The 27,359-nt window shown below is 43.6% G+C and overlaps 1 protein-coding gene across 2 annotated transcripts in view; it reads left to right on the plus strand.

Annotated features, from left to right (window-relative positions):
- The first annotated feature begins 4,049 nt into the window (after positions 1-4,049).
- Positions 4,050-27,359, plus strand: part of LOC139380563 (mediator of RNA polymerase II transcription subunit 14-like) — a 37,487-nt gene continuing 14,177 nt past the window's right edge. For both annotated transcript variants that reach the window (XM_071123336.1, XM_071123337.1), the window contains exons 1-21: positions 4,050-4,473; positions 4,613-4,639; positions 4,756-4,861; positions 5,118-5,291; positions 5,679-5,808; positions 5,901-6,029; positions 8,133-8,240; positions 8,785-8,917; positions 9,074-9,224; positions 9,322-9,433; positions 9,569-9,694; positions 9,822-9,900; positions 12,382-12,541; positions 12,750-12,944; positions 21,037-21,171; positions 21,466-21,542; positions 23,362-23,522; positions 23,660-23,898; positions 25,660-25,812; positions 25,968-26,237; positions 26,351-26,600. In XM_071123336.1, the coding sequence (XP_070979437.1) occupies positions 4,301-4,473; positions 4,613-4,639; positions 4,756-4,861; positions 5,118-5,291; positions 5,679-5,808; positions 5,901-6,029; positions 8,133-8,240; positions 8,785-8,917; positions 9,074-9,224; positions 9,322-9,433; positions 9,569-9,694; positions 9,822-9,900; positions 12,382-12,541; positions 12,750-12,944; positions 21,037-21,171; positions 21,466-21,542; positions 23,362-23,522; positions 23,660-23,898; positions 25,660-25,812; positions 25,968-26,237; positions 26,351-26,600 (3,088 nt within the window). In that variant the 5' untranslated portion in view covers positions 4,050-4,300. The remainder of the gene's footprint in view (positions 4,474-4,612; positions 4,640-4,755; positions 4,862-5,117; positions 5,292-5,678; positions 5,809-5,900; positions 6,030-8,132; positions 8,241-8,784; positions 8,918-9,073; positions 9,225-9,321; positions 9,434-9,568; positions 9,695-9,821; positions 9,901-12,381; positions 12,542-12,749; positions 12,945-21,036; positions 21,172-21,465; positions 21,543-23,361; positions 23,523-23,659; positions 23,899-25,659; positions 25,813-25,967; positions 26,238-26,350; positions 26,601-27,359) is intronic.

Raw genomic sequence — 27,359 nt, forward strand, 5'->3', positions numbered from 1 at the left:
CTGTCGTACACGTCAATCCAGAGCATCCCAGACAAGCTCAATGGGTGACATGTCTGGTAAGTATGCAGGCATGAAAAAACTGGAACATTTTTTGCTTCCAGAAATTGTGTACAGATCCTTGTGACATGGGGCCTTCCATGAAACATGAGGTGATGGCGGCAGATGAATGGCACGACAATGGGCCTCAGGATCTCGTCACGGTATCTCTGTGCATTGAAATTGTCATTGATAAAATGCAATTGTGTTTGTTGTCTTATAGCTTATGCCTGCCCACACCATAACCCCACCACTGCTATGGGCACTCTGTTCACAACGTTGACATCAGCAAACCGCTCGCCCACACAACGCCATACACGTACTCTGCGGTTGTGAGGCCGGTTGGACGTCCTGCAAAATTCACTAAAACGACGTTGGAGGCGGCTTATGATAGATAAATTAACATTAAATTATCTGGCAACAGCTCTGGTGGACATTCCTGCAGTCAGCATGCCAATTGCACATTCCCTCAAAACTTGAGACATTTTGTTGTGTGACAAAACTGCACATTTTACAGTGGCCTTTTGTTGTCCCCAGCACCAACTTCTTGATATGCAACACTTGTCAGGTGGATGGATTATCTACGCAAAGGATAAATGCTCACTAACAGGGATGTAAACAAATTTGTGCACAATATTTGAGAGAAATAAGCTTTTTGTGCGTGTGGAACATTTCTGTGATCTTTCATTTCAGCTCATGAAACATGGGACCAACACTTTACATGTTGCGTTTTTGTTCATTGTAGAAGAAGATGAAAGGAAATACTCAAAGACTTGAAGTCCAGTGTACAATTACCTTTGGTTAGGATCAGAGACCTGCACAGCATGAATGAATGAACTATGAACTACTGTTGGGAGACAACAGCTAGAGAAAGCACTCAACTGCTGACTCACTGGACAGCCATAGTCCAGCGGCTAGAGCGGGATTAACCCCTGCACACACATTTTCCCTCTACAGCTGTGTGTGTGGATAATTGTTTGTGTGTGTTCCAGCACTTTCCCTTTATCTCCTCCTTTGTGCATCGACCCTCATGCCTGTCCTTTGTCATGGGGTTGAAATTTCAGCCAGGGCACAGTAGTTCTTGAAATCTACAAGTAGGTGAAGCAATCTGGTAAATCCATAATCTGACCATAATCTGCTTTCTCTGTTCTCCCCAGAGCTTTGTCACTTTTCCAGACAAGGCAGCCATGTAATGCAATAAGAGACTTTGATAGTTAGTTTATTTCCAAAACACTATGTCCATTTTTAGTAGGTATCAAATAGTTGATTTGGCCACATAAAATGTTTTTGCTATCTCTCTGATGGGTTTGTTTATATTTTTCAGCCTAACGATGGCTTGTTTCACTGACAGCTCTTCGGACTTCTTGTTGAGGGTTAACAGCAACAGATTGCAAATGCCACACTTGAAATCAACTCTAGACCTTGTAACTGCTTACTTTTAAATTAACTAATGAGGGAATGATACACACCTGGTCATGGAACAACTGAGCAGCCAATTGTCCCATTACTGTTGGTCCCTTAAAAAGGGGAGATTACAAATAAAATGTGCTGTAATTCCTACAATGTTCACCCGATTTGGATGTAAAGTTGAAGTCAGAATGTTTACATACACTTAGGTTGGAGTCATTAAAACTACATTTTTTAACCACTCCACAAATTTCTTGTTAACAAACTATAGTTTTGGCAATTCAGTTAGGACATCTACTTTGTGCATTACACAGGTAATTTTTCCAACAATTGTTAACAGAAAGATTATTACACTTATAATTAATTGTATCACAATTCCAGTGGGTCAGAAGTTCACATACACTAAGTGCCTTTAAACAGCTTGGAAAATTTCAGAAAATCACGTCATGGCTTTAGAAGATTGTGATAGGCTAATTGACATAATTTGAGTCAATTGGAGGTGTACTTGTGGATGTATTTCAAGGCCTACCTTCAAACTTAGTGCCTCTTTGCTTGACACCATGGTAAAATCAAAAGAAATCAGCCAAGACCTCAGAAAAAACATTGTAGACCTCCACAAGTCTGGTTCATCCTTGGGAGCAATTTCCAAATGCCTGAAGGTGCCACGTTCATCTGTACAAACAATAGTACGCAAGTATAAACACCATAAACACCACTCCAAAACTGCCATAAAAAAAGCCAGATTACGGTTTGCAACTGCACATGGGGACAAAGATTGTACTTTTTGGAGAAATGTCCTCTGGTCTGATGAAACAAAAATAGAACTGTTTGGCCATAATGACCATCGTTATGTTTGGAGGAAAAAGGGGTAGGCTTGCAAGCCGAAGAACACCATCCCAACCGTGAAGCACGGGGGTGGCAGCATCATGTTGTGGGGGTGCTTTGCTACAGGAGGACTGGTGCACTTCACAAAATAGATGGCGTCATGAGGAAGTAAAATTATGTGGATATATTGAAGCAACATCAGTCAGGAAGTTAAAGCTTGGTCGCAAATGGGTCTTCCAAATGGACGATGACCCCAAGCATACTTACAAAGTTGTGGCAAAATGGCTTAAGGACAACAATGTCAAGATATTGGAGTAGCCATCACAACGTCCTGACCTCAATCCTATAAAACATTTGTGGTCAGAGCTGAAAAAGCGCGTGCTAGCAAGGAGGCCTACAAACCTGACTCAGCTCTGTCAGGAGGAATGGGCCCAAACTCACACAACTTATTGTGGTAAGTGGTACGCTTGTGGAAGGCTACCCAAAACGTTTGACCCAAGTTAAACAATTTAAAGGCAATGCTACCAAATACTAATTGAGTGTATGTTAACTTCTGACCCACTGGGAGTGTGATGGAAAAAAATACAATCTGAAATAAATCATTCTCTCCACTATTATTCTGACATTTCATATACTTAAAATAAAGTGGTGATCCTAACTGACCTAAGACAGTATTTTTACTAGGATTAAGTGTCAGGAATTGTGAAACTGAGTTTAAATGTATTTTGCTAACTTCTGATTTCAACTGTAAATATCTTAAAATTAAACCTGAAAGTCTGCACTTTCAGCTCATATTCATTATTTAATTTGAGCTCCAATATGCTGTGGTAGACAGCTAAAATGATAACTTGGTCAATGTCCAAATATTTATGGACTTGACTATATAGCGTTTTGCAAAAACCCCCACATTTTAATTCACCATTAAAATGAATTAATAAAGATTCTGAGAACAGTAATATATTACACACACATGAAGGTACCCATAAGAAATAGTTTCTGATGACAAAAAAACACAGAAATTTGAAAAATTTGTGGATCTAGCGTTTTGGAAATAAACACATTTGTTTATGATTATCTTGTTTCACAGTTAGATTGTGTTAATGTTTTGATTGCCATGTCATTTGCAGCCATGTATCAGCCATGTATCATAAAGCTATGTATCATCCTGTGAAAATGAAATGGAAGGGAATGGAAAAGTCGTTCCTGTTTCCTGCCTCTGGGAATTGAGGATTCAGCAGTTATTCAGAATTCAATCCTAATACCTTTACCACTGACCCTGCCACTGCCAACATAATCCATGTCTTGTCATGCTTTTCTTAATCACCAGCCAATTCATTTAAATGAATTGCATCACATATACATAATTTTTAGTTCATTTATTTTTCATTTATTACATTTATTTTATAGGGACAATACACATCAATCTTCAAATATCTAACATTTATACCAAGTGTGTGTCTATTTGTTTTGTCCTGTATTTTGTTTTTTCTGTGTTCTCCTCTGGGACAAATAAGGTGTATCTGTTATATGATCTATCTTACTAAAATGTCATGCACAGTATCCCATACGAAATGACAGGGCATATTATAAACAATCAAAATACCTTAATTATCGCACACGTAAACACAGGCGCTGATCAGGGGCCAGTTTGATTGTTTATGGTCTAACCTAATTGACAAATCTAGTGAATGAATACTGATCTTGGAACAGCAGAGTAAACTCTTACGAGCGACTCCTTATATTGTTTCTTTAAAATCCGTATCCGGGTCTTCCTTTCCACCAAACCGTGATCACTTCCCGTCAGACTGCAAAGATGGCGGTTGAACAGCATTGAATCTTGTCTGTAATAAGCAATTAAAACGCGGGTATTTGCGACTTTTTTATGGGGCGAAGTCGCCGAGCCCCTACTAAATAACTATTTTGCGCGAAATGGTGTAGAATACGTGTAAGATTGGTACCAGTTCAAAGTTATTGCGAGTCGATAGTTTTACATTTTTTCGGTCTCCATCCGTGGAGCTTGCGTTATTTTAAAATGGCTCCGGTGCAGATTGGATCAGATGGGCAACTGGTCCCTATCGGGGGTCCCACCTCGGTCACCCAGCCGCCACCTCCCGGACCCCCGGCCACCCAAGGGGTCCGGCTGAGCCTGCTGATTGAGTTTCTCCTGCAGAGGACCTACCATGAAATCACCCTGTTGGGTGAACTGTAAGTCATGACGAGACCCAGTTCAATGCAATGGGTATTTATTAGTTGAGATTCCTTCATTTTCATAGTGATTTCATAAATTGTGGTAAAATTACGTAATACCTGAAAGTTACCAATACTGTTTCTGTCTTTCTTGCAGTCTTCCCAGAAAAACAGACATGGAAAGGTATGCTCGTCTCTTGTTTCACTGGGTGTACTCAATGATGAAATTGACTTGTCAAATTAGGAATGTTGTTGTATGTGACATCTATTTATGCCTGTATTTTCTACTGTTTCTAACAGAAAAATCGAGATTGTCCAGTTTTCCAGTCGGACCAGACAGCTGTTTGTGCGTCTCCTTGCCCTAGTGAAATGGGCCAGCAACGCCGGGAAGGTGGAGAAGTGTGCGGTATGTATGCTAGAATACAGTACTCTACACCAAACACTCTCAAAGTGGGCATAGACAACCAGATACTATCTTGAGTTATGCACATAACTCTCACCTTTTCACATAAAACTTTTCAGGATTTTCCACACTGACATCAATGTGGTGTTTATGTTTAACTTTGAGTTAGGCCTTCTTGCACATAACTCAAAATAATACTGAGTACGGTCATAAGCTAACCTGACCTTTAACCCCTAACCTTCTGTTTTCACGGTAACAGATGATCTCCAGCTTTCTGGACCAGCAGGCCTTCCTATTTGTGGACACGGCTGATAGGCTGGCATCGCTAGCAAGGGACGCCCTGGTGCACGCCCGCCTGCCCAGCTTTGCCATCCCGTTCGCAATCGACGTGCTCACCACCGGGTCATACCCTCGCCTGCCCACCTGCATACGGGTAAGACACTCCTAACTGGTCTGTGTTCATTTTCATTTTTTTTCGTAGTCTATTGTTTTGACCTCTTGACCTGGCCTCTCTTATTTTAATTGAAAGCTGGTTCTCAGTTGACTTGCCTGGTTAAATAATGGTCAAATAGAATGAGACACCTGATGCCTTTGTGTTCGTAAGCCACTATGATTGAAGTAGCCTCGGTGCCTGTCTAGTTTGGCCAAAAATGCTGTTCATGTATGTACTCTGTCAGCTATGTGCGATGTACATTATGTGCACAAACACAGAAATCTTTAGTAGTGCGTTACTGCCACCAACTGGACTGGAGTGTGGAATAGGGACGGAGAAATCTGAAGCCCTGTTTGGCCCAGTGCATTGACCGCTGTGTGTGTGTAGGACAAGATCATTCCTCCAGACCCCATCACTAAGGTGGAGAAGCAGACAACCCTGAACCAGCTCAATCAAATCCTTCGACATCGTCTTGTCACGACAGACCTACCACCCCAGCTAGCCAACCTCACCGTGGGTAAGGATCTCACACACACACATACACACACACACACACACATATATATATATAAAAATAAAAGCTGGCCAACCTCACTGTGTGTCTCATAGCTAATGGGCGTGTAAAGTTCCGTGTGGAGGGGGAGTTTGAGGCCACACTGACGGTGATGGGTGATGACCCAGATATTCCCTGGAGACTGTTGAAGCTGGAGATACTGGTGGAGGACAAGGAGACTGGAGGTAAGATACACAACACCTGCTTGACCAAGCACCAAACACACAGAACCCGCTACTAACGCACCCAATTAAAAAACATAATTGGGAACACTGATACTACTAACTTAAAAAGTTACGAGCACCACATAACATTTAGCAGCACCAGAAAAAAAGAGAGCCTACATTGGGCATATATGAATCTTATTATTTGAAGCACATCATCTGAGAATATATCCTTTTTCGTTTCTTTGCCACCAAATGTTTGCATAATGGTAAAGTTACCAGGTTGTTAAGGCGATATGGGCAAAAAATCTAATTGGGATTTTTCAACCAACAATTGGGATTTAACTTGCGTTGTAGATCAGAACACTTAAGTCAACTGTTGGAATCATAGAAATAGAATGATTATTCTAATTATGTGATTGGTGTTGTTTGACATGACGTTAAATGATAAGCCAGGTAAGAGTTATGACATGGTAGGAACCAAAGTGCTGGTCAGAGTTTCCTAGGGGACCGTAATAGCATTTGAATAGATGCATCGAAGTTGCATTTAGATAAATATTTTAGAGTAGGCTATCTGATTCAGAACATGCCTGTTGCGTGAACTGTGACACGGGTCAATTGTAAGGTAACTTGGGGTAAAACGCCACCATACCTCAATCTGTTTTTTGGAGTGACTTACATATTTTTGATGAGACGGATACAAATGTTAGTTGAGCAAGAGTAGTGGTAACCAGGGAACGGGTTGGGGGGGGGGGGGGGGGGAGGAGATTATGGCATTAAGTGGTTTCTGTGAGAAGTACAGGCAGTGGTAAACCGCCACCAGGGTTAACACAAGTTACCCTAACATTATTTTCACTGTGTTAATGCAAGTTTTTTTTTTAGACATAAAATTCATCAATAGGATGCTAACTAGTTAAAAGATCACATTTGGGATCTAACTAGTGATTAGCCAAACAGGGTAAATGCAGATAGGCAACCCCATGCTTCAGCCTATTTATTTATAGCCACTGTGCTGCATCAGTTGGGCTAAACACAGATCCCACTGCTGACGCGACACAAACACAGATCCCACTGCTGACGCGACACAAACACAGATCCCGCTGCTGACGCACCAAATAATCAAACACAGATCCCGCTGCTGACGCACCAAATAATCAAACACAGATCCCGCTGCTGACGCACCAAATAATCAAACACAGATCCCGCTGCTGACGCGACACAAACGCACAGATCCCGCTGCTGACGCGACACAAACGCACAGATCCCGCTGCTGACGTGACACAAACGCACAGATCCCGCTGCTGACGCGACACAAACACAGATCCCGCTGCTTACGCGACACAAACACAGATCCCGCTGCTGACGCGACACAAACACAGATCCCGCTGCTGACGCACCAAATAATCAAACACAGATCCCGCTGCTGACGCACCAAATAATCAAACACAGATCCCGCTGCTGACGCACCAAATAATCAAACACAGATCCCGCTGCTGACACGACACAAACGCACAGATCCCGCTGCTGACACGACACAAACGCACAGATCCCGCTGCTGACGCGACACAAACACAGATCCCGCTGCTGACGCGACACAAACACAGATCCTGCTGCTGACGCGACACAAACACAGATCCCGCTGCTGACGCGACACAAACACAGATCCCGCTGCTGACGCGACACAAACACAGATCCCGCTGCTGACGCGACACAAACACAGATCCCGCTGCTGACGCGACACAAACACAGATCCCGCTGCTGACGCGACACAAACACAGATCCCGCTGCTGACGCGACACAAACACAGATCCCGCTGCTGACGCGACACAAACACAGATCCCGCTGCTGACGCGACACAAACACAGATCCCGCTGCTGACGCGACACAAACGCACAGATCCCGCTGCTGACTGGTGAGATGTTTGAAAAGGAAAAGTCCAGTGTTCAATTCTTACAATATGTACAGCAAATTATAATTATTCTGGTCCTGATGCTCAGGAGTAATCCAACTTGAATTAAATACATATCATGTACTTGCAAAAAAACTAAATTTTAAGATTGCATTATTATTTTTTGTTAACTCCTTTTTCAATATTTTCCCCTCCGTCTTCCCCCCTCCTTCCAGATGGCAGAGCTCTGGTCCACAGTATGCAAGTGAACTTCATCCATGAGCTGGTGCAGTCACGCCTGTTTGCAGATGAGAAACCACTGCAGGATATGTACAGCTGCCTGCGTATCCTTTCACTGTGTGTGTGTGTACTGTTTCTGTGCAGACGGTGAGCTCAGGGCCATGTCTGGCTTGAGCTGCTGCAGTGAATGTAATTGTGTCTGTGTGTGGTCACATACAATATTGACCAACAGTGACCATGCGTACAGCAAGCCAAGGGACCAACAGCATTTCAATGAGTGCCACAGCCAACAGTCACACTATCTTTCAGTTTATCAGTTTGTTTCCATGAACCAAGAAGAAATATTTACATTTCAAATAGTATTTAGTGGGAAATGAGTAATGCTACATGTATTTATAATACTGTTATGCTCAATAGAACGCCAAAGATTTGTTTCTCAGTCATTTGTTGAATGAACCTCATTGTGACTTCATAGCAAGTATAACTGCCAGGCGCAGTCTGGTTTCATGGCTGAAGTCTGTCACCACACGCACACAGCCTGGGTGTGTATGTATCACGTGTGCCTGCATTTCTTTATCTGTGTGTATTGTGAGGAAGTGTGTATGCCATCTTCCTGGACCATCCCTTCCTTAACCCCGTCCCTTCTAGACTCATTCTGTCTGTCTCTTCAGCTGGAGGTCCTCCACTCCCAGACCCTCATGCTGGTCCGAGAGCGCTGGGGAGACCTGGTGCAGGTGGAGCGCTACATGCCTGCCAAGTGCCTCACACTGGCCGTCTGGAAGTAAGAAACACACAACTACTCACTAAGAAGTTACACATTAACAGGCCTGATTGATTGATTGGTTTGTTGAATGCATATACTTTTGTCATTCATCACAAGGAAATTGGTCCATCATTTGACCTTTTTCTTTGTCTCCCCCTCTCTCCCCCTCTCCAGCCAACAGGTCCTGGGAAGGAAGACGGGCACTGCGTCGGTCCACAAAGTCACCATCAAGATTGACGAATCGGACTGCTCCAAGCCTCTGCAGATCTCCCATGATCCTCCACTCCCTGCCTGCGACTCTAGACTGATGGAGAGAGCCATGAAGGTGTGCCAACGCCAAGTTCCTCACAGATATGGTGCTATACAATTTTTGTTGTTGTGATGACCTAATTTCCTGTCTTTATTCCTGCCCCCTCCTGTAGATTGACCACTTGTCAGTGGAGAAGCTTTTGATTGACAGCGTGCACGCCCGCTCCCATCAGAAGCTGCAGGAGCTGAAAGCCATCTTGAAGAGCAGCAACCCCAGCGACAGCTGTGAGTCTGTCCTCTCTGACTTAGCTAGACACTGACTAATCCAACCACACTGACCCAGAATGAAATGAACAATGTTGCGGAGAGAAACAACCATGTTGTCAGTGTGTGATGTTATTGTCCCTACCTGTGTTTCAGCGTTCATAGAGACAGCTCTGCCCACCCTGGTCATTCCAATCCTGGAGCCCTGTGGACGCTCCGAGTGCCTGCACATCTTTGTAGACCTGCACTCAGGGATGTTCCAGCCCATGCTGTATGGAATTGGTAAGCAGGGAGGTGCACATATACACATGTGCACACACTCATGCATACACACATATACCACATCGGTATGCTGGGACACACATACACTTACGATGTACTCACTTCCACTGTGCCTGTCTGTCTCCAGATCAGTCCATATTGGACGACATCGAGAAGACCATCAACGACGACATGAAGCGCATCATATCCTGGCTGCAGCAGCTCAAGTAAATCCACTTCCTGTCTCTCTGTGGCAACTGCCTGTCTTGTGTCATATCACTACTCCTCAGAAGGCCTTCATGCCGCCAAATCCACACTAGTACACTTTAGTATGCAAAGTGCTTCACCCTAGTACCTTAGTAGTGTATACTTTGTATACTGAACAAAAATATAAATGCAACGTGTAAAATGTTGGTCCCATGTTTCATGCGCTTAAGTAAAAGATCCCAGAAATGTTCCATATGCACAAAAGCGTATTTCTGTACAATGTTGTGCAAAAATATGATTACATCCCTGTTAGCGAGCATTTCTCCTTTACCAAGATAATCCATCAACCTGACAGGTGTCATATCATGAAGCTGATTAAACGGCATGATCATTACACAGGTGCACCTTGTGCTGGGGGAAAATAAAAGGTCACTCTAAAATGTGCAGGTTTGTCACGCAACACAATGCCACAAATCAAATCAAATTTATTTATGTAGCCCTTCGTACATCAGCTGATATCTCAAAGTGCTGTACAGAAACCCAGCCTAAAACCCCAAACAGCAAGCAATGCAGGTGTAGAAGCACGGTGGCTAGGAAAAACTCCCTAGAAAGGCCAAAACCTAGGAAGAAACCTAGAGAGGAACCAGGCTATGTGGGGTGGCCAGTCCTCTTCTGGCTGTGCCGGGTGGAGATTATAACAAAACATGGTCAAGATGTTCAAATGTTCATAAATGACCAGCATGGTCGAATAATAATAATAAGGCAGAACAGTTGAAACTGGAGCAGCAGCACAGTCAGGTGGACTGGGGACAGCAAGGAGTCATCATGTCAGGTATTCCTGGGGCATGGTCCTAGGGCTCAGGTCCTCCGAGAGAGAGAAAGAGAGAAGGAGAGAATTAGAGAACGCACACTTAGATTCACACAGGACACCGAATAGGACAGGAGAAGTACTCCAGATATAACAAACTGACCCTAGCCCCCCGACACATAAACTACTGCAGCATAAATACTGGAGGCTGAGACAGGAGGGGTCAGGAGACACTGTGGCCCCATCCGAGGACACCCCCGGACAGGGCCAAACAGGAAGGATATAACCCCACCCACTTTGCCAAAGCACAGCCCCCACAACACTAGAGGGATATCTTCAACCACCAACTTACCATCCTGAGACAAGGCTGAGTATAGCCCACAAAGACCTCCGCCACGGCACAACCCAAGGGGGGGGGGGAGCCAACCCAGACAGGATGACCACATCAGTGACTCAACCCACTCAGGTGACGCACCCCCTCCAGGGACGGCATGAGAGAGCCCCAGTAAGCCAGTGACTCAGCCCCTGTAATAGGGTTATTAGGGTTATCTAGTTATAGGGTTATCTGAAGACAGATGTCTGAAGTTGAGGGAGCGTGTATTTGGCATGCTGATTGCAGGAATGTCCACCAGAGCTGTTGCCAGATAATTGAATGTTCATTTCCCTACCATAAGCTGCCCCCAATGTTGTTTTAGAGTATTTGGCAGTACATCCAACTGGCCTTTCAACTGCAGACCACGTGTAACCTCGCCAGCCCATGACAACCAACACAATTACTTTTTATCAATGGCAATTTCAATGCAAAGAGACACCGTGACGAGATCCTGAGGCCCATTGTGGCGCCATTCATCCTCCGCCATCACCTTATGTTTCAGCATGATGATGCACAGCCGCATGCCTCAAGGATCTGTACACAATTCCTGGAAGCTGAAACTGTCCCAGTTCTTTCATGACCTGTATACGTACCAGACATGTCACCAATTGAGCATGTTTGGGATGGCAGCGTGTTCCAGTTCCCGCCAATATCTAGCAACTTCACACAGCCATTGAAGGGGAGTGGGACAACATACCACAGGCCACAATCAACAGCCTGATCAACTCTATGTATGAGGCAAATGGTGATCACACCAGATACTGACTAGTTTTCTGATCCACACCCCTACCTTTTTATTAAAGTATCTGTGACCAACAGATGCATATCTGTATTCCCAGTCATGTACATTTGTTAAAATCTATGAAATTGTTGCGTGTTGCGTTTATATTTATGCCCATACGGATATGAGAACAGATATTGTGCCCTTCTATGGAAATGTGCTTCTATGCAGGCGAATAATTTCTGAAATGGCTTAGGGTGTCTGTGTAAATTCTGTAGACCAGCACTCTACTGTGTGTGTGGTTGAGTATGTCATTGTGTGATATGCATAGAAATGTAATTACTGGAACAGGGATTGAAGTCAATGTTCTGTGATTTTATTTCTATGATGTGATCTGGCCAGGAAATGGCTTGTTTGTCAGTCAGTGAAAGAGTGTTAGCAGAGTGATAATGATGTCTCACTGATGTGTGAATGTAGGACTGTGAAATAGCTGCTCATTGGCAGAGTCTGGTCTATTTGGAGAATGTCGAATTTCAGTTTACTTATGTTTTTCTCTCTCTCACCCCTCTCCATCCCTTTCCTCACCACTCTTCTTCCAGGTTTTGGTTAGGGGAGCAGAGGTGTAGACAGTCGGTGAAACACCTCCCCACTGTCTGCACAGACATACTACACCTCTCCAACTCCATCTCCCACCCTGCCGGCAGCCTATCAAAACACAGGCTCTTCATCCGGCTAACCCGCCTGCCACAGTATTATATTGTAATTGCCTCCCACCTTATCCCAATTATTTGTCCCCAAAAACTGTTTGTTTATTGCAAACACAAGAAAATGTAAAACAATATACAGAACATTAACCATGCACAACTTTCCCACTATTCCTCATTACTGTTTTCTCCCATCAATCTCTCTCTCTCTCCCTCCCTCTTCTCTCCCCCTCCCTCTTCTCTCCCCTTCCCTGTCTCTCTAGGTGGTGGAGATGCTTGATGTGCCTGGCTGTCCCACGGAGCTTCAGTACAAGTACTCCTTCCTTTCTGTGTCTCAGTTGGAAGGTGAGGAGGGACCTCCATGCGCCCAGCTCCTTCAGCACTTCAAACCCAACCTGGAGCAGCTCGTCCTGGACAATTGTGCCAGCCGTGGGGCCCGCCATGGCGCTAAGAGAAAAGTAGGAATGGATTGCAGAACTGCTTGTATGGGTTACAATCAGGGCTGATGTGTGACCGTATTATCGCCACACCCGGCGGTCACGAGTCATGAAGGCAGTCAAATTCCACATGACCGTTTAGTCACGGTAATTAGGCTTCTCCAAGCTCTGATGCTGCTGATGGTCATTAATATCCTACCAAACTTGCTAACTGCCTGGTATTCAGCACTCCATTGTCCCTCTAATCACTCTGACATCAATTTTTAAAAAAATAGAAAATCAAATAAAACATGTTGGGCAACATTTCAATAGGCTATGGCAGTATAATCCCGTACCTCTTCAAACATTCAACTTCCAGCTGCGTACCCCCTCTAGCACCAGGGTCAGCACACTCTCGAATGTTGTTTTTTGCCGTCAATGTAAGCCTGCTACACTATAAATACATTTATTAAACATAAGAATGCGTGTGAGTTTTTGTCACAACCCGGCTCATGGGAAGTGACAGAGCTCCTATAGGACCAGCCTGACCAGGGCACAAATAATATAATAATCAATAATTTTTCTCTTTATTTAACCATCTTACATATAAAACCTTATTTGTTCAGCGAAAATGGTGAATAACTCACCACAGGTTAATGAGAAAGGTGTGCTTGAAAGGATGCACATAACTCTGCAATGTTGGGTTGTAAATGGGGAGTCTCAAATCATTTTCCACAGTCTGTTCCTGTATTTAGTTTTCATGCTAGTGAGGGCCGAGAATCCACTCACATAGGTACGTGGTAGCAAAGGGCATCGTTGTCTTAACAGCGCAATTTGCCAAGGCAGGATACTCTGAGCGCAGCCTAATCCAGATATCTACCAGTGGCTTCGGATTAAATTACATTTTCACAGAACGATGAGGCTCAATTGTTCAGATATCAGCAAGTGGACTGGAGGCAGGGCATGAAAGGGATAACAAATCCAGTTGTTTGTGTCATCTGTTTCGGGAAAGTACCTGTGTAATTGCACACCCAACTCACTTCACTATATCACATTTGACATTGTCTGTAAGCTTGAGTTCATTTGCACACAAAAAAATCATACAATGATTGAAAGACCTGTGTGTTGTCCTTGTTAATGCAGACAGAGAAAAGCTCCAACTTCTTAATCATAGCATAAATTTTGTCTCACACATTGAATATAGTTGCGGAAAGTCCCTATAATCCTAGATTCAGATCATTCAGGCGAGAAAAAACATCACCCAGATAGGCCAGTCGTGTGAGAAACTCGCCATCATGCAAGCAGTCAGACAAGTGAAAATTATGGTCAGTAAAGAACTTTAAGCTCGTCTCTCAATTAAAAGAATACGTGTCAATACTTTGCCCCTTGATAACCAGCGCACTTCTCTATGCTGTAAAAGCGTTACATGGTCACTGCCCATATCATTGCGTAGTGCAGAAAATACACGAGAGTTCAGGGTCCTTGCTTTAACAAAGTTAACCATTTTCACTGTAGTGTCTTTCAAGTTGTCAGGCATTCCCTTGGCAGCAAGAGCCTCTTGGTGGATGCTGTGGTGTACCCAAGTGCCGTCGGGAGCAACTGCTTACACACAAGTTACCGCTCCACTATGTCTCCCTGTTATGGCTTTACAGATACCAACATGAGCAGCAGCTACATACGGTTCATTAGTGGAATTCCCGTGAGAGAGTAACGATTAATGTGATTGGATGTTAATTACTTGACTAGGCTACTTGTATTTGACATTGTGTTGTTGTTTCGCTGAACAGTAGATGGTTTAATTTTATTTTTGGCAGTAAAATGAGGGGGGAGAAACTCACAAATGTATAGCCCCGTTGGAAAATAAAAACGGACGGTTTGGATGTAACTTTTTTCTTTTTTTTTTCTTTTTTTTTTCCCCCTGACGGCAGGGGTACGCGCAACCCAGTTTGGGAATACCTGGGCTATGCAATTGTGTGAGAGAACAGAGTGATTGCCTCTACTGAAAAGAGGATGATCAGCTTTCTATAAGCTAGGCCTACTATATTTATTTTCAACTTTCCTAATATTAAGCACATTGCTTCTCTTTACAACAGGGTAGCCTACCTGTCTAGCATGAAAATAAACCATGGGGAAAAGCATCCTCCATTTGCTATTTAAGTGCATAGATGACATGTATTTTTCCCCACTGCCCCTGTTTCGATACAGGTGCATGATAATGGTCCATTCTAAATCAAAACAAATTTCACACATGATTTAGTATATCTAAAGACTAGATTAAATCAAGAATAGTCTGATGAGTGACAATATTATATCATCACTTACATATATCATCACTTCAAATCAAATTTTATTAGTCACATGTGCTACACAACAGGTGTAGTAGACCTTGACAGTGAAATTCTTACTTATGAGCCCCTAACCAACAATGCAGTTTAAAAAAAATATGAATAAGAAATAAAAGTAACAATTAATTTTAAATAGCAGCAGTAAAATAATAGCGAGACTAAATACAGGTGTGTACCGGTACAGAGTCACTTTGTGGGGGTACCGGTTAGTTGAGGTAATATGTACATGTAGGTAGAGTTATTAAAGTGACTATGCATAGATGATAACAACAGAGAGTAGCAGCGGTGTAAAAGGGGGGGGCAATGCAAATAGTCTGGGTAGCCATTTGATTAGGTGTTCAGGAGTCTTATGGCTTGGGGGTAGAAGCTGTTTAGAAGCCTCTTGTACCTAGACTTGGCGCTCCGGTACCACTTGCTGTGCGGTAGCAGAGACAACAGTCTATGACTAGGGTGGTTGGAATCTTTGACAATTTTTAGGGCCTTCCTCTGACACTACCTGGTATAGAGGTCCTGGATGGCAGGAAGCTTGGTCCCAGTGATGTACTGGGCCGTTTGCACTACCCTCTAGTGCCTTGTCGTCGGAGGCCGACGAGTTGCCATACCATGCAGTGATGCAACCATCACTGCAGGATGCTCTCGGTGGTGCAGCTGTAGAACCTTTTGAGGATCTGAGGACCCATGCCAAATCTTTTCAGTCTCCTGAGGGGGGAATAGGTTTTTTCGTGCCCTCTTCACAGCTGTCTTGGTGTGCTTGGACCATGTTGGTGATGTGGACACCAAGGATCTTGAAGCTCTCAACCTGCTCCACTGCAGCCTCATCGATGAGAATGGGGGTGTACTCTGTTCTCTTTTTCCTGTAGTCCACAATCATCTCTTTGTCTTGATCACGTTGAGGGAGAGGTTGTTGTCCTGGCACCACACGGCCAGGTCTCTGACCTCCTCCCTATATTTCCTTCTTGTCGATCAGACCTACCACTGTTGTGTCATCGGCAAACTTAATGATGGTGTTGGAGTCATGCCTGGCTGTGCAGTCATGAGTGAACAGGGAGTACAGGAGGGGACTGAGCACGCACCCTTGAGGGGCCCCTGTGTTGAGGAGTTGTTACCTACCCTTACCACCTGGGGGTGGCCCGTCAGTTGTAGAGGGAGGTGTTTAGTCCCAGGGTCCTGAGAGAGAGAGAGAGAGAGAGAGAGAGAGAGAGAGAGAGAGAGAGAGAGAGAGAGAGAGAGAGAGAGAGAGAGAGAGAGAGAGAGAGAGAGAGAGAGAGAGAGAGAGAGAGAGAGAGAGAGAGAGAGAGAGAGAGAGAGAGAGAGAGAGAGAGAGAGAGAGAGAGAGAGAGAGAGAGAGAGAGAGAGAGAGAGAGAGAGAGAGAGAGAGAGAGAGAGAGAGAGAGAGAGAGAGAGAGAGAGAGAGAGAGAGAGAGAGAGAGAGCCCCCAGGTGGTGAGGGTATGTAACAACAGCTCCACCCCGCTGATCCTCAACACTGGGGCCCCACAAGGGTGCGTTCTGAGCCCTCTCCTGTACTCCCTGTTCACCCACGACTGCGTGGACACGCACGCCTCCAACTCAATCATCAAGTTTGCGGGCGACACTACAGTGGTAGTCTTGATTACCAACAACGACGAGACGGCCTACAGGGAGGAGGTGAGGGCCCTCGGAGTGTGGTGTCAGGAAAATAACCTCACTCAACGTCAACAAAACTAAGGAGATAATTGTGGACTTCAGGAAACAGCAGAGGGAACACCCCCCTATCCACATCGATGGAACAGCAGTGGAGAGGGTAGTAAGTTTTTTAAGTTCCTCGGCGTACACATCACAGACAAACTGAATTGGTCCACCTCAGGAGGCTGAAGAAATTTGGCTTGTCACCAAAAGCACTCACAAACTTCTACAGATGCACAATCGAGAGCATCCTGTCGGGCTGTATCACCGCCTGGTACGGCAACTGCTCCGCCCACAACCGTAAGGCTCTCCAGAGGGTAGTGAGGTTCGCACAACGCATCACCGGGGGCAAACTACCTGCCCTCCAGGACACCTACACCACCCGATGTCACAGGAAGGCCATAAAGATCATCAAGGACAACAACCACCCGAGCCACTGCCTGTTCACCCCGCTATCATCCAGAAGGCGAGGTCAGTACAGGTGCATCAAAGCTGGGACCGAGAGACTGAAAAACAGCTTCTATCTCAAGGCCATCAGACTGTTAAACTAACATTGAGTGGCTGCTGCCAACACACTGACTCAACTCCAGCCACTTTAATAATGGGAATTGATGTAAAATATATCACTAGCCACTTTAAACAATGCTACTTAATATAATGTTTACATACCCTACATTATTCATCTCATATGTCTACGTATATACTGTACTCTATATCATCTACTGCATCTTTATGTAATACATGTATCACTAGCCACTTTAAACTATGCCACTTTGTTTACATACTCATCTCATATGTATATACTGTACTCGGTACCATCACTCATTCACATATCTTTATGTACATATTCTTTATCCCTTTACACTTGTGTTTATAAGGTAGTAGTTTTGGAATTGTTAGTTAGATTACTCGTTGGTTATTACTGCATTGTCGGAACTAGAAGCACAAGCATTTTGCTACACTCGCATTAACATCTGCTAACCATGTGTATGTGACAAATACGATTTGATTTGATCTCTCACATGGGTAAGCAGACCATTCCATAAAAATGGAGCTCTATAGGAGAAAGCCCTGCCTCCAGCTGTTTGCTTAGAAATTCTAGGGACAATTAGGAGGCCTGCGTCTTGTGACCGTAGCGTACATGTAGGTATGTACGGCAGGACCAAATCAGAGAGATAGGTAGGAGCAAGCCCATGTAATGCTTTGTAGGTTAGCAGTAAAACCTTGAAATCAGCCCTTGCCTTGACAGGAAGCCAGTGTAGAGAGGCTAGCACTGGAGTAATATGATCAAATATTTTGGTTCTAGTCAGGATTCTAGCAGCCGTATTTAGCACTAACTGAAGTTTATTTAGTGCTTTATCCGGGTAGCCGGAAAGTAGAGCATTGCAGTAGTCTAACCTAGAAGTGACAAAAGCATGGATTAATTTTTCTGCATCATTTTTGGACAGAAAGTTTCTGATTTTTGCAATGTTACGTAGATGGAAAAAAGCTGTCTTTGAAACAGTCTTGATATGTTCTTCAAAAGAGAGATCGGGGTCCAGAGTAACGCCGAGGTCCTTCACAGTTTTATTTGAGACGATTGTACAACCATTAATATTAATTGTCAGATTCAACAGAAGATCTCTTTGTTTCTTGGGACCTAGAACAAGTATCTCTATTTTGTTCCTTATGTCTGAAACACATGCTTCTAGCGAGGGCAATTTTGGGGCTTCACCATGTTTCATTCATCCGCATAGCAGTGAAAGTTAACATTATGTTTTCGAATGACATCCCCAAGAGGTAAAATATATAGTGAAAACAATAGTGGTCCTAAAACGGAACCTTGAGGAACACCGACATTTACAGTTGATTTGTCAGAGGACAAACCATCCACAGAGACAAACTGATATCTTTCCGACAGATAAGATCTAAACCAGGCCAGAACTTGTCCATGTAGACCAAAAGAATGTGGTGATCGATGGTATCAAAAGCAGCACTAAGGTCTAGGAGCACGAGGACAGATGCAGAGCCTCGGTCTGATGCCATTAAAATGTAATTTACCACCTTCACAGGTGCTCAGTGCTATGATGTGGTCTAAAACCAGACTGAAGCATTTCGTATACATCGTTTGTCTTCAGGAAGGCAGTGAGTTGCTGCGCAACAGCCTTTTCTAAAATTTGAGAGGAATGGAAGATTCGATATAGGCCGATTTTTAGTTTTTTATATTTTCTGGGTCAAGGTTTGGCTTTTTCAAGAGGGGCTTTATTACTGCCACTTTTAGTGAGTTTGGTACACATCCGGTGGATAGAGAGCCGTTTATTATGTTCAACATAGGAGGGCCAAGCACAGGAAGAAACTCTTTCAGTAGTTTAGTTGGAATAGGGTCCAGTATGCAGCTTGAAGGTTTAGAGGCCATGATTATTTTCATCATTGTGTCAAGAGATATAGTACTAAAACACTTGAGCGTCTCTCTTGATCCTAGGTCCTGGCAGAGTTGTGCAGACTCAGGACAACTGAGCTTTGAAGGAATACGCAGATTTAAAGAGGAGTCCGTAATTTGCTTTCTAATAATCATAATCTTTTCCTCAAAGAAGTTCATGAATTTATCACTGCTAAAGTGAAAGTCATCCTCTCTTGGGGAATGCTGCTTTATAGTTAGCTTTGCGACAGTATCAAAAAGGAATTTCGGATTGTTCTTATTTTCCTCAATTAAGTTAGAAAAATAGGATGATCGAGCAGCAGTAAGGGCTCTTCGGTACTGTCTTTCCAAGCTAGTCGGAAGACTTCCAGTTTGGTGTGGCGCCATTTCCGTTCCAATTTTCTGGAAGCTTGCTTCAGAGCTCGGGTGTTTTCTGTGTACCAGGGAGCTAGTTTCTTATGATAAATGTTTGTAGTTTTTAGGGGTGCAACTGCATCTAGGGTATTGCGCAAGGTTAAATTGAGTTCCTCTGATTTTTGTCCTCTGGCGTCCTTGGGTAGACAGAGGGAGTCTGGAAAGACATCAAGGAATCTTTGTGTTGTCTGTGAATTTATAGCATGACTTTTGATGTTCCTTGGTTGGGGTCTGAGCAGATTATTTGTTGCAATTGCAAACGTAATAAAATGGTGGTCCGATAGTCCAGGATTATGAGGAAAAACATTAAGATCCACAACATTTATTCCACTAGGTCCAGAGTATGACTGTGACAGTGAGTGGGTCCAGAGACATGTTGGACAAAACCCACTGAGTCAATGATGGCTCCGAAAGCCTTTTGGAGTGGGTCTGTGGACTTTTCCATGTGAATATTAAAGTCACCAAAGATTAGAATATTATCTGCTATGACTACAAGGTCCGATAGGAATTCAGGGAACTCAATGAGGAACACTGTACATGGCCCAGGAGGCCTGTAAACAGTAGCTATAAAAAGTGATTGAGTAGGCTGCATAGATTTCATGACTAGAAGCTCAAAAGATGAAAACGTCTTTTTTTTTTTTTTTTTTGTCTATTTAAATTTGCTATCGTAAATGTTAGCAACACCTCCGCCTTTGCGGGATGCACAGGGGATATGGTCACTAGTGTAACCAGGAGGTGAGGCCTCATTTAACACAGACACATTTTGTCTGCAAAATGAACTAGTGTTGCCCACAGCGATATGACATTGCCAGATCAGGGCCTAACATACTGTAAGGACAACTCCGAGTATGCTTTTCTGTTCTTCTGAAATGCACTACATTTTCTTCATATAATGTTTCTTTAGACCTGTCTAAAATAAATAATGGACTCATTGTGAAGGTGTGTAGGCTATATTACATGGATTTATTATACGTTTTAAAATGTAAAATTCCAAAGGTGGAAGCCAGGAGATGCTACATGTGTTTGTTAATTAACGGTCAATTACCGTAAGACCGACAGTTATTTGCTTGACAATCACCGGCTGACTAAATTTTGTGACCGCCACAGTTCTAGTTGCAATGAATTCAAATATTGATGATCTAAAACCATGCCCTAAAAGGAGTAATTGAAGGAAAAAGACTTACACTATACATATAAACCCTGATATTTTCCTGAATAATGAAATAAGTGTTTAAAAATTAAATGTATTATTTATTGTCATTAGATGGTCAGTTATCTCACTGTATATCTCCTCTCTCTTCTCTGTCCTCCAGTTGTCAGGAGACCAGGGGGCTCTGGAGCCCAAGAAGCCAAAGCGCTCAGGGGAGATGTCTGCCTTCAACAAGGAGCTGGCTCACCTAGTGGCCATGTGTGACACCAACATGCCCTTCATAGGCCTCAGAGTGGAGGTATGGATGGAGGGAGTACCCACTTTTATTCTCTTTATCTTACAACTCTTACTCACTCTTTACTTTTCCACAACTTCCCATTCTACTATTCATATATTTCTTCACCATTCCTCTTCCTATCCATCCCTCTCATCCTCCTTTCCTCTCCTCATCTATCCTTCCTCCTCTGTCCCTCTATCCAGCTGTCACACATGGAGGTTCCTCACCTCTCCTCTTTTTCATCCTCTCCTCATCCCTCGCTTTCTTCCCCTCCATTCCTCCTCTGTCTAACATGTCTTTCATGTCTTTCTCTAGTTATCTCAGATGGAGATTCCTCACCAGGGTGTGCAGGTGGAGGGAGACGGCTGCAGTCATGCCATCCGCATCCTCAAGTAAGGCTCGACATCATGCAATTTATGTTAGTGGCACTGTCTAACAATATGGAAGTCAATGGGAATGTTAAAGGGGCAGTGCGGTCAAATGTGATTTACTTGTTGTTTTTTTGTATTGATGTTTTCACACTGAGATCGAAATAACACTGAAATTGTGAAAATTATGTGCAAGAGCTTTAAAAAATGAAAAACGCCAGGAATTTCAGCCTGTTCAGGTGGGATTGAGTTTTTGGCCCACAGCATGACATCACAATCTGATCTGATTATTACCAATGACTAGTCATCTTTTATTGGCGTATGTATCCTCCTACTTTAAAGGGGTTAGCAGGGTTTGCTTTAGTCTAGACCACACATGTCAAACTCATTCCACAGAGGGCCGAGTGTCTGCGGGTTTTCGCTCCTCCCTTGTACTTCATTGATGAATTAAGGTCACTAATTAGTAAGGAACTCCCCTCACTTGGTTGTCTATGGCTTAGTTGAAAGGAAAGAAACAAAACCCTTAGAATCCCCTGGTCTCGACGGTCCTATCCACCAAGTAGGGCTGTGTTTGTAATATATTAACATTTTATCAACATGCCCACACTGAGCATTTCAATGGCAAAAGGAAGCTCAGGGGAAGAAATGATACAAAAATATATTTGGAGTGATATTAGATACAGTGATAATATAAATGTTTTTATGAAAAAGACTGCATGGGGGCTTTAAAGATGATACTAAAGTCAGAAAGTGTCTATGATTGCAATTTAGTTTCTACTGATTTGAACTGAAACGTTCTCGCAGCGCACTTGGACACATACCTACAAAATATATATATATACAGTGCCTTGCGAAAGTATTCGGCCCCCTTGAACTTTGCGACCTTTTGCCACATTTCAGGCTTCAAACATAAAGATATAAAACTGTATTTTTTTGTGAAGAATCAACAATAAGTGGGACACAATCATGAAGTGGAACGACATTTATTGGATATTTCAAACTTTTTTAACAAATCAAAAACGGAAAAATTGGGCGTGCAAAATTATTCAGCCCCCTTAAGTTAATACTTTGTAGCGCCACCTTTTGCTGCGATTACAGCTGTAAGTCGCTTGGGGTATGTCTATCAGTTTTGCACATCGAGAGACTGACATTTTTTCCCATTCCTCCTTGCAAAACAGCTCGAGCTCAGTGAGGTTGGATGGAGAGCATTTGTGAACAGCAGTTTTCAGTTCTTTCCACAGATTCTCGATTGGATTCAGGTCTGGACTTTGACTTGGCCATTCTAACACCTGGATATGTTTATTTTTGAACCATTCCATTGTAGATTTTGCTTTATGTTTTGGATCATTGTCTTGTTGGAAGACAAATCTCCGTCCCAGTCTCAGGTCTTTTGCAGACTCCATCAGGTTTTCTTCCAGAATGGTCCTGTATTTGGCTCCATCCATCTTCCCATCAATTTTAACCATCTTCCCTGTCCCTGCTGAAGAAAAGCAGGCCCAAACCATGATGCTGCCACCACCATGTTTGACAGTGGGATGGTGTGTTGCTTTTACGCCAAACATAACGTTTTGCATTGTTGCCAAAAAGTTCAATTTTGGTTTCATCTGACCAGAGCACCTTCTTCCACGTTTGGTGTGTCTCCCAGGTGGCTTGTGGCAAACTTTAACCAACACTTTTTATGGATATCTTTAAGAAATGGCTTTCTTCTTGCAAAGTTCAAGGGGGCCGAATACTTTCGCAAGGCACTGTATATATAATTGATTTATTTTAAATGTTAGTTTATACCCATCATTTCAGTGATAGATATGTACCTAACCCCTTGTGGTCCTGTTCCTCTCCCTAGGATCCCTCCCAGTAAGGGCGTAGGGGAGGAGACGAGGCAGGCACTGGAGCGCTCTCTACTGGACTGCACCTTCCGTCTGCAGGGTCGGAACAACCGTACCTGGGTCGGGGAGCTGGTTCTGGCCAACTGCCCGCTCAACAGCACACACAGCAAGGAACAAGGTACATGCTAACACAAACACACATGAGCACATACAACACACACAGAAATGCACATGTTGTCACACACACATACTACCCAAACTGAGTTTAATGTGCCCTTATTGCTCCCTTTTCTGTGTGTGTGTGTGTGTGTCCAGCCTCTACGCGCCACGTGTACCTAACCTATGAGAACCCTCTGTCTGAGCCTGTGGGAGGGAGGAAGGTGGTGGAGATGTTCCTCAACGACTGGAGCGCCATCAGCCAGCTTTACCAGTGTGTCCTGGTGTTCTCACGATCACTACCAGAGATGCCATCCTACCTGAGTCTGTTCAGTGAGATCCGGTTGTATAACTACCGCAAACTGGTTTTGTGCTACGGCAGCACCAAGGGCAGCTCGGTGAGTAACGTCTGAAATCTAACCTGCGTCTATTTCCTCTCTAAACATTCCTTTCCACCTAGGGAGTGTTTGGTCCCTTGCAGGGGTTGACATTAACGGTTGCCCGATTGCCGGGGGAAGGTAAACTGAACAGTCGGGCAGGTGGAATCTGCTTTGTGGCTTCCTGAACAGGCAGGTGACATTCTGTCCCAAAGACAACCTTTAAGTCACGTTGACTATAGTGTTTTAATTTGTGCAAAAGTGACTCGCAACAAAAAAGAAACTGAGCCAAGTGATCATAGTTATTCTCCCTACATTCTCGTTTCCCTCCGTTACGTGTCTGACTCAATTTCGCAAAAATTATTTGACACCTTTATGTTCATGAAAGAAGGCACAATTTTTTTATTTGTTCTGCCTGAGCAAGTCTGTCCACAAATCAGAAACCACTATGATGAACCATCATATGCATTTAATGGATCAAGGGAAAATAGCAGGAATAGGCTTTTGTAGGCTACAGTCAAAGCTATGTCTTCTAATGGTGCGACTGCTGTTGGCATCCAAAGATAATTCAACTTGAATAAACTGTTGAAGATGAGGACGACAATAGTGGTACTGATATCACTTATTGAATCACACTGCTGCTCTTTCATTTATTTGAATCTTACGCATTGTCTTTGTTGTGGGTGGCTGTTTACAAATGTATATGTATTTTAACCCCATAATGGTTGAATTGAAGATGTTTAAGCTGCCTATCAATCATTGTTTTTGTGTTCAGGGCTGTGTTCATTAGAACCAAACGGACGCAAACAGAGCGTTTCATTCTGTATATGAAACGTTTTGCAACAGAATTGGAGTAATGAATACGTCCTCCCTAATAGACTGCCAACTACAAATATTAAGCTAATTTTACATCTGTTTTAGTAGTGGGATTTGCGGGCCAAATTGTGCTTGCAGTCCATTTTGAAAATTCTCGCAACTCAAATAGTCCTAAGTGTTTTTCAGTTTAGACAGAGAAGATAGGCCGAAACATTTGATTTAGTTGTCCATATTGTAGCCATTGTGTTAACAGTTTCATTAATTTGCCATAAAAGGTTTGTGGAAAATGCTACTCCCTTGCCGCCTCATTAAAAGGGAGAGTTCGTCAAAAATAAAACGTCATCTTTGTTATCCCCAGACATGGCTGGTTCCCCAAAAAGTACCTTTCATGCCCCCAAGTTATTGTTTTCTGTGATTATTACTTCCTTTCATATGTATAACTAGCGATGTGACGAATGTAATAAAAAAATCTTAGGCTGACAAAAAAAAGTAACTACTGTCGACCTGTGGTATTTTGGATCCAGTAATTGCGGAATAACTGCAAAATTACTGCAGTAAAAAAAATGTTGGGACGCAGTATTTGCAGTATGCTCTGACTGCAATCTTTTTTCCTAAGGGCAACATTTAAACAACAACAAAAAATTAATAGTTTAAACGATACCATTTTTATTTTTGACATATAATTCAGATATGGTCCTTCATATGACTGCTAAGGAGCGATGCAGTTCAATCTACCACAGAGGTACTTGACATTTTACCATTTGTCTGTCTAACAGACCGTTAAATTTTTTGGGGCGAGTGACCATGACAATTGCGCAAGAAAAACATGACATATTGATTTACAAGTGCCTTTGAGAGCTTAGTGTCAATCCCTGCCTTGTATGTTTCCTTACTGTTTGTAAAACATACTATATAAATACATGTGATTGATTGAGACTCTCTCTGCCGCCTCTCGTTCCCCTCTAGGTGACCATCCAGTGGAACAGTAGCACCCAGAGGTTTCATCTCTCTCTGGGGACAGTAGGACCCAACTCAGGCTGTAGTAACTGTCACAACATTATACTGCATCAACTGCAGGAGATGTTCAACAAGACCCCTACTGTGGTCCAGCTACTACAGGTATTGCATGCATACACACATACCTGGGCTTGAACCTAACTATGCAGGGGCAGAACACGCACATACTCTTACATACACTGGAACCCTCCACCAAAGTGGCACAAATTCAATGACATTTATTTTGTATTCATTGTCTAACTTCCCTCCCCCCCAAGGTGCTGTCGGACACCCAGGCCCCTCTGAATGCTATCAACAAGCTGCCCACAGTGCCCATGCTGGGGCTAACGCAGCGCACCAACACAGCCTACCAGTGTTTCTCCATCCTACCCCAGTCACCCACACACATCCGCTTGGCCTTCCGCAACATGTACTGCATCGACATCTACTGCCGCAGCCGTGGGGTGGTGGCCATACGAGACGGGGCCTACAGCCTCTTCGACAACACCAAGATCGTGGAGGGCTTTTACCCTGCCCCGGGACTCAAGGTACAATGGAGAGGGCTTGGGTGGGTTTGTGTGATTGTATCAGGAATTTGAAAGTGCCTAGATTCTGTTGTCTAGTTCCCCTCAAGGATTCTCTCTCGCTCTCTCTCTACCAGACGTTCCTCAACATGTTTGTTGACAGTAACCAGGATGCTCGGCGACGCTCTGTCAACGAAGACGACAACCCGCCCTCGCCCGTGGGCGGTGACATAATGGACACCCTCATGAGCCAATTTCAGGCCCAGCAGCAGCAGCAGACAATGAGAGGGGGTCCTGGGGGGGTGTACCCTCCCCTCACCTCCCCGCCCACCCCTTACCATCCCAACGTGGCACCCTCGCCATCCATGATGCCCACACAGTCCCCAGGTGAGAGGGATGTGTGTCCTGTGTGTTCCCTCTTTGTGCCACGTGTGCTTGGCAGCCCACTATGGAGCAGAGGAAAGAGACCAAATGCTATCTGGTCCTCTCCTCACCCATCATCCACCCGCTAAGTGATATCACTCTCTTTGTGTGTGTGTTCATCCTGCCACTGCTGTCATGCACATGCTGAATGGCAAACTGTGTGTGTGCGAAAGTTGAGTCCAGAAGGGAGAAAGCATGCACCCAGTCCTGCTCACCCATCTCAGCCCTAGAGCCGCTGCCCAGCTTCAGCCTGTGTGTTTGCGTGTGTGTGTGTGTGAGTGAATGTATGTGACAGGGTTTCTGTTGGGAAAACGTGGCGACAGACAACATGGAAGATTTTAATTTACCGGCCATAAAACGTTTTTTTCTCTCTGGGTGCATTGCCCGCTAGGGCGGCTACCCACGGGGCTCAGAACGAGTGAAATCACATTTAGAATGAGGTAATTCATTTTAAAACAAACTAAATGTAATCTATGTAATCCCCAAAAGTAATTATTTATCATCAACAATAACTAGTAATGCTGCATACTATAAGAAAGGTTCAAATCTCAACTTTATGGTAAAAATATTTATAAATTGCTGAGGTGTAATTACATTTGAGGATACAACCTCAAGTACACAGTACGAATATTATGACAATATTAAATATTTTATGATCTTCCTATAAAAAAACTATGAATAATACTTGAAATTACTTATACTTTCTAAATATAGTATAATCAA

This window comes from Oncorhynchus clarkii, chromosome 22 (genome assembly GCF_045791955.1).
Source record: "Oncorhynchus clarkii lewisi isolate Uvic-CL-2024 chromosome 22, UVic_Ocla_1.0, whole genome shotgun sequence".
NCBI lineage: Eukaryota > Metazoa > Chordata > Actinopteri > Salmoniformes > Salmonidae > Oncorhynchus > Oncorhynchus clarkii.